The sequence below is a fragment of the Epinephelus lanceolatus genome, chromosome 2, assembly GCF_041903045.1.
Source record: "Epinephelus lanceolatus isolate andai-2023 chromosome 2, ASM4190304v1, whole genome shotgun sequence".
NCBI lineage: Eukaryota > Metazoa > Chordata > Actinopteri > Perciformes > Serranidae > Epinephelus > Epinephelus lanceolatus.
In genome coordinates, this window is record NC_135735.1 from 16,031,183 (window position 1) to 16,044,986 (window position 13,804).

At 42.0% G+C, this 13,804-nt stretch overlaps 1 protein-coding gene across 1 annotated transcript; it reads left to right on the top strand.

Moving 5' to 3' along the window:
* Window positions 1–687: 687 nt before the first annotated feature.
* On the top strand, window positions 688–11,931 carry LOC117269684 (uncharacterized). The gene is made up of 10 exons (XM_033646948.2): window positions 688–821; window positions 1,366–1,582; window positions 5,815–6,008; window positions 6,085–6,300; window positions 8,068–8,443; window positions 10,646–10,779; window positions 10,881–11,120; window positions 11,213–11,374; window positions 11,470–11,559; window positions 11,639–11,931. The coding sequence occupies exons 2-10, from the start codon at window positions 1,366–1,368 to the stop codon at window positions 11,807–11,809; spliced, it is 1,800 nt and encodes a 599-aa protein (XP_033502839.1). The 5' UTR covers window positions 688–821; the 3' UTR covers window positions 11,810–11,931.
* The last annotated feature ends 1,873 nt before the right edge of the window (window positions 11,932–13,804 follow it).

Sequence of the window (13,804 nt, forward strand, 5' to 3'; positions counted from 1 at the left end):
TTTTCACTTAGATGAGTAAAATAACTCCACAAGAGTCCGTTGTCTTTACTTGCATATTAAACACACATATCTGAAGTCAGACGTCTTAGTACAGCTCGTATACATGGGCACAGAAGTACCAAACTTAGAGTGGCTTACGGTGGTTCAGCTTTATAAAGTATGTCTGTTGTCACATACAGTCCTGTGTAATCACACCACTACGGAGGAGCAAAATGATGTGTAATACTTGGTCCAGTCCATGTTACCATGAAACTCAGGAACAATCCAGTGTCAGCCCGGTCACCAGAAGAATATGTTTGCATTATACGCAAGTTTCTGAAAACTATGAATATGTAACATGTGCATGGTTTTTAGGTGTTAAATCAACATTTCTAAATATGTGGAACTACTTCTCCAACTAGATGTTATTTAAACTCCTTTCTCCTCCTTGCGGACTCTTGAAAAGATATTTTAATCTCAATGAGACTTTTACCAGCGTAAATAAAAGATGCTTATGTTACAGAAGTCTGTGTGTATACAATCATAAACATATCTGCTAGTGAAACACCTTTACTGCTTTTTACTCTTGGATGAGTTGTGTTACTAAATTTATACAGGCACACACACAAACAAACACATGTATACACACACACACACACACACACACACACACACACACACACTCTGAAGCTATTTCAAGCTTTCCCCGTTGAGCCAGTGAAGTCCGGCTAAATCTGTAGGCACTGAGGTGGATTGAGTTACATGAGAAGCACACGCCACTGTCACAAAACTTCAGGTCTACCACCATCCACTGAAGCTGGCACCAATCTCAACTCAACCAGGTACTGTCACACACTGAACATACACTGTATATACAGTACGTAAGATTCTTCATGATGTGCGTGTCTGTTTCATCATTGTAGCAGCTGAGGTTGTTGAGTAATGTTGACCTCTACAGTGCACTTGTTTAATACTGGTGTGAATGTGAGATGACAAACAGCTGAAATCAGATGAAGTTTGCTCATGTTGCGGTGTTTAAAACTGAAATCTTTAGTTTTGAGTTTTGGAAACTGGGATTTAGCCATGTGAATGTTTTATAGAAACAAAAATGTGCATCATAATTAAAGCTGCCTCCTAATGTTCTTTGCTTAATGTGAATAAAAAAAAACTTAAAATGAAAGTACTAAACACACGTAAACTATCCACTGATGTATCAGAGTAAACCACCATTGAGTGTGACATTTGACAGTTTAAGGAAGTGACTCTGGTTACAAAACAGGCTTTGAAAGTACTACAACCTGTCCCACCCTTGTTCCTGACTGTATGCGTATAACACTATCCTTTCTCTGTCTATTGTCTCCGTGTGTGTGTGTGTGTGTGTTTCAGATGGTGATACTCGATGTGTTAATAATAGGGGCTGGTCCTCATGCCTTGACCCTTGCTAGCCTGCTATCCAACACCGACCCTGATGCAAACTCAGACCCAGGACATGACTCACCCCTCTCCCCTTTCTCCTCGGACCCTCTGAGGCCTCAGACAAACCAAGAGACACCCAACAACAACAAACGCTGCAGCGGCAAGAAGAAAAGGAGAGCGAGAGCTGGTACCATGTGCTTCACTTTACTCACTAAATCATAATCATGAGATACAATTTCATAAGTCTGACTTATTGTCATTCAACCCAGATTCCAAAAACGACGGGACGCTGTGTAAAAACCAAATGCATTAATTTGCTAATTCTTTTTGACATACAGGGGAAACAAGTACTCAGCAAGTCACATTTTTATTATTATGCATATTTCCAATGCAGCTATTCACATGAAATTTAGACCAGATATTGATATTAACTCAATAAGACACTAAAAAGGAAATCTAGCATTTTAATTCATAAAAATCATGTTCAGTGAAGTGGACTGACACAGGAATAAACGGACTGAATGCACCAACTGCAATTTAATTTATCCATGGATAAGCCTTTGTTCACAATGCCAGCTTCAAAACATTCTCTGTATGAAAAAACTTCTCTCACAGTGTTTAGTCCAACTAAAACCGGACTTTTAAAATACATGTAAACATGTTAGTCCGACTGAAAACGTATGTTGGTCAGACAAAACAAGCCATTTTGAAGACGTTTTTTTATTGTCTTCAAAATTGGTCAAAGTATTAATCAACTGATTATCAAAACTGTTAATTACAGCCTTATTTGCAAATTAGAATCTGAAAACAACTCTAGCTATTTCCTCGTCTTGACTTTGTGAGACATACAGTACAGGCCAAAAGTTTGGACACACCTTCTCATTCAATACGTTTTCTTTATTTTCATGACTATTTACATTGTAGATTCTCACTGAAGGCATCAAAACTATGAATGAACACATGTGGAGTTATGTACTTAACAAAAAAAGGTGAAATAACTGAAAACATGTTTTATATTCTAGTTTCTTCAAAATAGCCACCCTTTGCTCTGATTACTGCTTTGCACACTCTTGGCATTCTCTCGATGAGCTTCAAGAGGTAGTCGCCTGAAATGGTTTCCACTTCACAGGTGTGCCTTATCAGGGTTAATTAGTGGAATTTCTTGCTTTATCAATGGGGTTGGGACCATCAGTTGTGTTGTGCAGAAGTCAGGTTAATACACAGCCGACAGCCCTATTGGACAACTGTTAAAATTCATATTATGGCAAGAACCAATCAGCTAACTAAAGAAAAACCAGTGGCCATCATTACTTTAAGAAATGAAGGTCAGTCAGTCCGGAAAATTGCAAAAACTTTAAACGTGTCCCCAAGTGGAGTCGCAAAAACCATCAAGCGCTACAACGAAACTGGCACACATGAGGACCGACCCAGGAAAGGAAGACCAAGAGTCACCTCTGCTTCTGAGGATAAGTTCATCCGAGTCACCAGCCTCAGAAATCGCAAGTTAACAGCAGCTCAGATCAGAGACCAGATGAATGCCACACAGAGTTCTAGCAGCAGACCCATCTCTAGAACAACTGTTAAGAGGAGACTGCACGAATCAGGCCTTCATGGTCAAATAGCTGCTAGGAAACCACTGCTAAGGAGAGGCAACAAGCAGAAGAGATTTGTTTGGGCCAAGAAACACAAGGAATGGACATTAGACCAGTGGAAATCTGTGCTTTGGTCTGATGAGTCCAAATTTGAGATCTTTGGTTCCAACCGCCGTGTCTTTGTGAGACGCAGAAAAGGTGAACGGATGGATTCCACATGCCTGGTTCCCACTGTGAAGCATGGAGGAGGAGGTGTGATGGTGTGGGGGTGTTTTGCTGGTGACACTGTTGGGGATTTATTCAAAATTGAAGGCACACTGAACCAGCATGGCTACCACAGCATCCTGCAGCGACATGCCATCCCATCCGGTTTGCGTTTAGTTGGACGATCATTTATTTTTCAACAGGACAATGACCCCAAACACACCTCCAGGCTGTGTAAGGGCTATTTGACCAAGAATGAGAGTGATGGAGTGCTGCGGCAGATGACCTGGCCTCCACAGTCGCCGGACCTGAACCCAATCGAGATGGTTTGGGGTGAGCTGGACCGCAGAGTGAAGGCAAAGGGGCCAACAAGTGCTAAACACCTCTGGGAACTCCTTCAAGACTGTTGGAAAACCATTTCAGGTGACTACCTCTTGAAGCTCATCGAGAGAATGCCAAGAGTGTGCAAAGCAGTAATCAGAGCAAAGGGTGGCTATTTTGAAGAAACTAGAATATCAAACATGTTTTCAGTTATTTCACCTTTTTTTGTTAAGTACATAACTCCACATGTGTTCATTCATAGTTTTGATGCCTTCAGTGAGAATCTACAATGTAAACAGTCATGAAAATAAAGAAAACGCATTGAATGAGAAGGTGTGTCCAAACTTTTGGCCTGTACTGTAGTTTAATTTATGATTCATTAACAAAACTATGAATCAATAAATCTGTCTCATTATTTGGACTTTGTCTCCTTCTGGCACTGGACGTCAAAATGCAACACATTGTCACTCCGACCTCGTCACATGTTGACATACTTGGTCATGGACTTTCCACGTCCACATACGACGTGCAAGGTACCCTGGGTACGTTGGTTGTTGACGTTCTGGGACACCGTGTCAAGTTCTGCCTGTTACATGTATTGTCGTCTTCGAAATGCACTTTCGTTTTCACAGGAAATTTTAACATTTAAATACAGTCTCTTTGAAAATTAAAGCACTACGTCCATACAACAACAAGAACCGACGTTTCTTTTTTTTACCCCAACAACAAAAACACGTGGTTGGATTTAGGAAAAAAGTGTAGGGTTTGGCTTTCTGATCTTACGGGACGTGAACACCACTCTCCTGGGTGAAAGTCAGTGTTTGTTGAACCCACCCGCCCCACTCGGATTTTCACCACCTTAACTTTCGTTCTTGTCCTGCCATGTTTCCACCTGACACCGGCATGTATCATGGTGACGTTAAGGGATGTCTTTATTCGTCAGTGTCTGACGCCACAAGTCACTGCCCAATCAGTTCCTCCGGTCAGATGTTAAATTTAGATTGGGAAAAAATCAGGTTCACACAATTTTTTTTATATTTCTAAGGACATTAGAATTTCACATTGTGTGGACGTTAACATTATGACGTTTTGCAGACGTTGGGTTTTGTTCTCCATACCTCACCTATATATCATTACTCTACGTCAAGATGACGTTGGCATGAGATGTCTGGAAGACGTTGAATTTTGCTGACTTAATGTTAAGGGCAATAGTAAGTGAACCCAAATGCAGACACGAGCGGGAGTCAGGAATCAGCTAATTGTATTTATTGTAGAGCCGGGGATACAGGGGTTGGAGGTAGGGCAGCAGGTTGGGGAGCGGATCCAGAGGGAGAGCGTGGTCAGGGACAAAGAGGTATAATGATGGCTGAGCGGTTTGGGTAATTCCAGTGGGGATGAGGAGGCAGGGCCGGAGTCAGGAGCGGTGAGACTGAAGACACACAGGAGCAAAAATTAGTCACGGGAAAAAACTTTCAAAAAACAGAGCGCAAATTCAAGGCTTGAGCATAACACTATGTAGAGATTACGATCTGGCAGGGTGGAGATGGCAGAGCTGAGTATAAGAAGAGGTCTTGATTATGGCAATGAGGTGCACCTGGTGGCTCCGCCCTGACTCCGGCATACCTGCAGACACATACACACACACACACAGAAAGAGAGAAGGGAGAGGGAGGAAGACGGCTACTGTGACGTCATTCCAGGGGCCGATGTAACACTTAATGACACAACTTAAAACCAGCAAAATATCAACATCAACTGTCATCAGTGTTCCATGTCAAAATGACACTGACACATTTTGGTCATCAAATGTCACAACCTAAAGTGAACTAAATATCAACACTGAAAGATGTTGGTGGCCAGCTACGTCAATTGCTATCTTGATGTAGTAAGTAATTGCTTTTTTATTAGTTTGTTGTAATTCTGACTTTAAATACACTCAAATTATCCTTTTTGACTTATTAATACTTCTGACATATCAGTCCTGGTTGTCATCTGGCTGACCGGCCACACGTTTGATTTGATCCCAGCAGTAATGAGTTTAGGTTTAGTTTCACTTCTTTCATTCATTACATTTGAACTGCGGTGTCAGATTTCAGTGGTGACTCAGCAATCAGGAACCAAAAACGAGAAACAAGGAACCAGACTACCTTACATATAAAACACCAAATAAATGAATGCCGCTTTGTTACTGCTAATACTTCTGCATTTTGAGACTCATGTGATTTCCAACAACCAAGCAGAATTTTGCTTCCTTTTTTTCTCGTGTGGCCTCACAGTTCAGTTTTATGTGGTTTGTGATTAGTCTCCACAGGCCTGACACTGGAGGAGCGACTAGAAAAGTCAATGGTATCAAAGAGGGTCAACTGCCAGCCGATGAATCTTCGAGTGGTAGACTCCTATGGAGAGTGGACCTCTCTGTGGGAGAGCCAGTTCACAGCTCTGAACATCCCTCATCTGCGCTCACACACACTGGTGCACACAGACCCTCTCAATAAGGTATAAACACAAACATCAAGGAAAATCACTTTACATTCATGTAAATAAGCACTTACATGTATCTTTTCTTTGTCAGAAAGCGCTGCAGGAGTTTGTTATAAAGTCTGATCGTTCAGCGGAGCTTCACAGTCTTCCAGATCAGATTTATATTCTGGATGAAAACGCATTTTTCAATGACATGAGGCTCGGACAGAAGGAGAGGAAACGTCTCAACATCACCTCAACACTGAAGAAGAGTTTATCCTTCAGTCTGCCAGGAACCAAACTCAGTGTGGATTTCTTTAAAGATCAGGTCAGACACAGTGATTGTATGTGTGTGTATGTGTGTGTATTACAGTACTCATGTTGTGAGAACAGAAATCTGTTTACACACTCAAATTGTGGGGACTCGCCTTCAAGTTCCCATAATAAAAATGATGAGGTTGTTAGAGTTAGGGTTAAGTCTGCAACAACTGAATATAAGTCAATGTAATGTCCTCTAAAGTGATGGAAGATGATGTGTGTGTGTGTGTGTGTGTGTGTGTATGAGGGGTCAAATGTTTCACCCAACCACACTACAACGCGTCACTTGCGCCTACTTAGGACACATCAGATCTAATCAAACCGCGTGAGCGCACGCCTACATTTTACATAGGGTTACTATCGAGACACGAGTGTTACACACACGCCCGCTACATGACGCGCAGGCGTTGTGCGCTCCACTCACACGACGCGTTCACACATCTTATCAGTATGCGTGCACAGCGTGTTACAAACGCTACACATACACTACACCTGCGTGTCTACGCACGCACGTCCGATTAGCAGAGTTAGCATAGCGATGCTACGTGTCACACGTCCATAACACGATGCATTGTTGCTTCAAGAGTTGACACTTTTGACCCCTGTGATTACATGATGTGTCTACACACGCACGTCTAATAACCACACGTCTAGGCGTGTGCAGGCATTGCACGCGCATTGCATGTGTAATAAGTACACAGTGAAAGCACGCGCAGTGCACGCGAAGCAAGTACACAGTGATGGTTGCACACGCAATTTACACGTGTCAAGTACGCAGTGAATGCACTGTGTGTGTGTGCTGATACGTTTGACCCCTCATAGTGTGTGTGTGTGTGTGTGTGTGTGTGTGTGTGTGAGAGAGAGACATAGATGTGAAATAGTTTATATATTTGTGGCTCATTTGTAAAGATGAGAGTTAGAGCTGGAGTTCTTATTGCCCAGCAAACTTTCTGTCGCTGCCGTCTCCAGAGCTGCTCTCCTCCCAGTACTGGCAAGACAGTTGGCCCTACATCTGCCCAGTTAGCATGAGCTAGCACAGCAGCTAACATCTGACACCATGCCATTAAACAGTGCCAGCGAATTTACACGAACACTGAGGGGGTTTCATTTCAGAGATCTGGCCCTGGATCCCAGTACAGTTGACACCCAAGTCCAGTTCTTTTTGATTAGTGTGAACACTAACACAGTTTACTGTACCCAAGCAGAGTACGCCAATCTGTGCTTGCATCAACTTAAAAAGGTGGTATCAAGTAAGGGTCATGTGTACTCCAGTATGGTACACATCAGGTGTGAAAACCAGCTCTATCAAAATATAGAAGTGGGCTGCTATTTAGAGTGACAACAAGGAGATTTCGATGCCGGCTCCTCCTTCAACCAATAATCATTAGGTAACAGTAGCCATGTGAGGAACAGTTAACCCTGTCTTCTGACTCTCTGTCAGAGTCTTGCAACTGTCCCCGGTGCAGAGCTCACACTCCTGCAGCAGCAGATACAACCCATACAGTCTGATAAGAAGTCGATTACAGTGTGTTTCAGGGAGTTGGCAGTTCAGCATGTCAAGATGCCTCCAAAACTCTTTTAAACGACCCAGCCCTAATGAGTATTGAGTAGAGTACTGAGAGATGGACAAACACATTGTTGGTTCTGGTCTTCGTTGGATTTACTGACAGTTACAGTAGATGGAAAAATATTTGCAAGCTTCAGGCTTTAGGCAGCATAAGCGCCTAAATCTGAGCATGTTTCCTGAGTTGTTGAGTTGATGAATCTGAAAACGCAGGTGGACAGATACAACCTGGACAAAGTGCTGACGAAGGGAACAGTGGAGCGCATCACTCCTGTGACTGAGGACAAGGAAGAGATGGAGGAAGAGACTGACAGGATAAAAGTGGATGAGGCCGTGAGAGTGACTGAAGGGAAGAGGGTAAAATATTTTCAAGTCCAACTTCAAGATGGTGTCATCCTAAAAGCCCGCCAGGTTGTTATGGCGACAGGTCCAACCCGTGCCCAGATGGCAAACATTCCTTCATGGGTGAAAGGTATTGGAGAGAGCTACCCAGACGAGCGCTTGCAACACACAGTGCACCTCATGCACCACCTGCCAACTGCTCGGCAAAAACTAAAAGACATTCAGAAAGAGACTTCCTCCACTCAAGGTAAGAATGATTTCTTTTGGAGGTTATGTGATTTCACAATAAGACAGAGTAGCTTGGCAGGGAAATGATGTTTCAGCAAGGGTTATGAGGATAACAGGTATAACACTGAATGTTGTGTTTTCTTTTGCCAGAATATTCAATAATACTTTGCTTTCACTTGAGGTCTCCATGTTTCTGCAGACGTCAGTGGTGATTTGATGCCCCATCCTCACTGCAACACTTTCTTTTGACAGTTCTTTATGCCTGTGTATAGTGGTGGAATGTAACTAAATGAATTTACTTGACAATTATAAAATACTTGTACTTACCTGCTACATTAATATGGTATGACAGCTTTAGATAGAGATAAACAGATAAATGTAAAATGTATCATGAGTTTCTAAAATGATGTATTGTTAAAGGTCCAGTGTGTAAGATTAAGGCTGATATATTGGCAGAAATGAAATCTGATATAATAAGGATGTTTTCTTTAGTGTATTGTCACCTGAAAATAAAAATCATTGTGTTTTCGTTACTTTAATGAACTTGAAATATCCACATAGGGAGCGAGTGTTTGTCTACTGAGATTACCATGTTGCGTCATCATGTTTCAAACCAAACACTGGCTCTAAATAGGGCCATTTGCATTTTTTGCATCGGCCACCATAGTCAGCAGCCCCTTCGCGATGAGCAGCATCAGAAAAACATTTTTTTTTTTTTTTGGTTGGTGAAACTGCTTCTTCGGTTGTCAGTTTGTTTTGGAGAGGAAGAGACCTCAGAGGATAATTCAACTCCCAGTAAAAACCTCTGAATGTATGAATGGATCTTAAGTTATCAGATAAAGATAAGATAAGATTAGCAGGTACTAGGTTATGTACAGTGTGCCAAACAGCATCAGAGAAACACTGATTTGTGATGAGAAACTGCTTTATTTTGTATTTTTACTTGTTTTAATGACCTGGCCAGTCTGTTTTGAGAGGAAGAGACGTCTGCAGATAATTCGGCTCATGTTAAAAATCTCCTGAAACTGAGAGAAGTTTCAGCTGGTTGCAATCTGCAATCCTCACTGTTAGATGCCACTAAATCCCCCTAAATCTTAGACACTGGATAAAGCCTTAATTACCAAATATCAAAGTTTATAAAGTATGGTAGTTAAAGCTCCACCTTGACCAGCTACAAAGCATTAATAATAATGTTATAGTAATAATAATCAGATAATATAACAGATGATGCGGTAACATTACAATGACAGGGGCCGTTCTGCTACCGAATGAGTACTTTTTACTTTTCCTACTTTTTGTTGCTCATAATTTTCTACTTTTAACTTAAAGCTATACTATGCAGGATTGTTTGTTACTGATTATAAGCACACTCGCTAGCAAAAGTTAGGTAAAGTAAAGCCAACCGCAATTCACTCTCATTTGGCATTTTGCTCAGCTATATTTGCGTTTTTTTGGCACGGTGTCTCTTAAATTCCTGCTGTGTACAGTCTGGCACCTGGTTGCTACTTTTTTTATAAAGACCCGCCGTCACCTGAGCACTGTGTTGGTACACTCCTGTAACGTCCCAAACACTGAAAATAAGAAGAAAATGAGAAAATACAGACAGATGGCAGAGTCTCTACAGAAAAATTCACAAACTATAGGCGCATCATAAGTGATGATTCAGAGGAATTACTTCTGTATGAGTCTATGCATTGTTCTTCAGGAAAATCCTGCATAGTACATCTTTAAGTAAAGTTTTGAATGCAGGACTTTTTACTTGTTAACAGAGTATTTTAACACTGTGATATTGCTACTTACACTTAAAAATAACTTTTCATCATATTTGCTGAAACTGCCACTATATACTCACAGCAGTAACAATCCAGTCTCAAATATAATCCAGCACAAATATAATACTGGGAATGGAAATAAAGTTTCTTTGACTAAAGAGGTCCTGACTGAACTATATTTTTTACCTGTGTTCAAAGTTTATGCTGTTTGTAGTGAGACAGAAAATCTGAAAAAAAAATTTGTCCCTCTGCCTCCTCATAGAATCCACCGCAACTAAAACAACCAATCACAGTTTGTGCACTACAAAGAGGAGGAGTTTGTAAAACTGTGTGGATGTAGTGACAGTTACAGCAAATATGACAAAAAGTTATTTTTTATTAAAGTTACCAACTACAGCTTTAAGTAAAAGATCTAAATTCTTATTCCACTACTGCCTATGTGTGTGTAGAACTGTGTGTAGTGTGTGAGGCAGGGCAGAGAGTATTGGTAGTTGGTGGAGGTCTGACCAGCGCTCATGTCGTCTCAATTGCCCTGCAGCAAGGTGCCAGCCATGTCACATGGGTCATGAGGAAGCACCTTCAGGTCTAGTGACAGTGTGACACTGCATGAAGACCAACCATTACTGGAGATATACACCTGTCTACCTCCAGCACCTGGATCAGTCTTCTTTGTTTGCTCCGCAGTTAAAGCAGTTTGATGTGGGCGACGTGGAGAGCTTGGTGGGCCGTTACTCTCACGTGGAGCACGGCATCAAGATGGATGGCCAAGCCTACCTGCGGCAGTTCTACAATGAACGTAGTCTCCACAAACGGCTGGCTATGATTCGCCAGGCGAGGAAAGGAGGAGCCGTAACACCAGAGGCCTATATCCACCTGCAGCCGTTCATTCTGAATGGACAGGTGGACGTGAGGACATACTGTCAGGTACATGTGCATCTAGGCTGGAGGCTAGCTTTTGAGAGTGAAATGAGATAAGGTGAGGTACGTGGTGAAGTTTCTGTCTGAATCTCATGCAGGTGAGTGAAGCCAGCTGGTGCTACAGGAGTCAGGCCTGGAGCCTCTCCCTCAGCACTGGGGACCACTGGACTGGAGACATGATCTGGCTCGCCACCGGCTGCAAACTTGATGTCAAACAGGACCCTTTACTTTCTGAGGTGATGAAGGAATTCCCCATTCAGGTGGGTTAAACATACAAATAATAATAGCATGTGTCATATTTGTAACCTGAACATGGCAGTCCTGACGGATTCATTACATGTGTCCCTCCATCAAGGTATTAGATGGCTGGCCATGCATATCAGAAAGCTTACAGTGGGCAGAAGGGTGCCCGCTCTACCTGATGGGGCAGTACACCGCTCTACGGGTAGGTTGTCTACTATTTCTATTATTTTGATGTCCAAAAGTAGTTCTTTACAATAATATGTCATTTTCCCTGCACACAGGTTGGACCTCATGCAGTAAACCTGGCAGGTGGACAGGCTGCCAGCATGCGGATCGCCAAAGACATCATGCGCCATCAACAACACGACAACACAGAGGCTTCTGAACTGAGTGGGGAGAAATCTAAAACTGAAGAATATATTCAACAGATGCAAGGCCTGCTGTGGCTTTAACTTTACAGTTTAGCCTGAGAGGCTCGTGAGTGAGCAGTCATCTATTCTTGATTATCCAGGTCAAAGGAAAATAAAATCAGCCCTTTGTGGCTTTGATTAAATGGAATGAACTTAAAATGCTGTATATCTGAGTTTTTGTGAAATATAATATCAGTGCTGCTTCAAATAAATTAATGTTTTTTTAACTGCCCAATATTTTTAAACATATAGGGGACAGTGCCCGATGAGGCCTCTATTATCAGGAATTAATGGACGACAGGGAGCGCTTTGGTCTGTCACCTCTGCAAAGGTCATTAAAGGATAACTTCAGCATTTTTCAACCTAGACCCTATGCCCCTATGTGAATATGTGAAGGAGAGTGATGTAAACAACATTTTCTGAAATTGGTGCACCATTGAGCTTGACAGCATTAGCCGAGCAGCCGCGCACTGACCGTAATGGAAGCACATGGGGCAACTGAACACCGTCACTGTATGTCCATCAAAAGTAGTCGTTTTTACTGCAGATTGGCTCAGGTTGTTATTATTAGTGTCTGGAGCTTCTCTTTACCTTTCACTTGTCCGGCCCTTTTGTTATTGTCCCATCTGGTGACACTTCGAAATCTCATGAGACGAGATTTGCTGCTGGAGGACAGCCTTGAAAAACGTGAGTTGGAGGGAAAGTTAGCAGTAGCTGGTATAGCTTGTGCTGGAACAAAGAAAAAGTGGTTTAGTGTTATCTAAACTATTGGAAAAAGATAAAAAAACAATGGTTTGGGTTTGCTCTTACCTGAATTGTGCCAACAAGACGACAGGCCGAACTTCACGCAGCTTTCACAGACTGCCTTTTTTGGGATATGGACACGCTAAAGTTGTGGCTAGTTGTGCTGCAGATGGATCCGAACACTCCTGTGGATACATCGTGCCTTGCAGTCCATCGGGTCTGCAGTGACCATTTTGACCAGGACGACTGCATCTCAAAGAGGAGAGAGGATCCAAAGTACATTTGGTTCCAAGAGTAAGGCTACCTGCGACAGACCGAGCGGAGACAGGCTAATGCTATCAGCAAAAGTTATTATGAAGTGACGTAACATTACACATGACAGCGTAACAGGATAATGGTAAAAATCAATAAATGATTAGTCATTACAAATTATAAATGGATTCAGGACTGTAATCAGTCTCTATCTAGAATGATTCCCCATCTTCAGCAGTTGACATTCATAGTAAAAAACTTGTTTTGTACTAGGGATTGATATTCTGTCCCAGGAGCAGGAGGCTACAGGAATCCTGGGAAACTGACTTGTTTTTAAGGTAACTTCAGCCACCATCAAAAAGCATTGGTCATATTTCAAAAACACTAAGCAAGGAGAAGTATGCACGGGTTCCCAACCTAATTACTTTAGTGTATTATTTGTCAGTATTAATACTTATAAAGGCAAAAGAACACCTTCTGTGTAAATTAACTCGTGATGCACTGGTCAACTCACAACCTGTGGGACTTGGATCAGGTGGATTTCGGTAAGCTTACTAGAAAATATCATGGGTTTCTTCACAGTAGTCTTCCAAGTATATTATTCATGACTTACAGAAACATTGCGTGCAGTAATCCACCCACCCATACAATAACAATTTGTGGAAATACCTAAAGTAATTGTGAGATATCCATCATCATCATCATCATTAGCAGCAGCCCTGAGATCAGCTGATCTGCTCAGCTGATACACTTGCAGCTGATTGCTGCCGTCAGATCGGTTCGTTGGCAGCTGTGTCCCAGCAGCTGATTTGCCATGAAGAGTATTTTGGAACTGGGAACCCCCTGTGATTGCGTAACCTTTCCTATTATTACGTCATGTCATGTTAGTCAGCAGAATTTGATTTTGGAATTTTCCTCTGACATGTGTCTCCTGCTCAGCATAGTTTGGGTCATATTTGTCTGATTTGTAGAAGATAGGATACTTTTAGAAACAAACTATTAAAACACCAATAACAGTCTGAATTGCAACAGTGATAAATA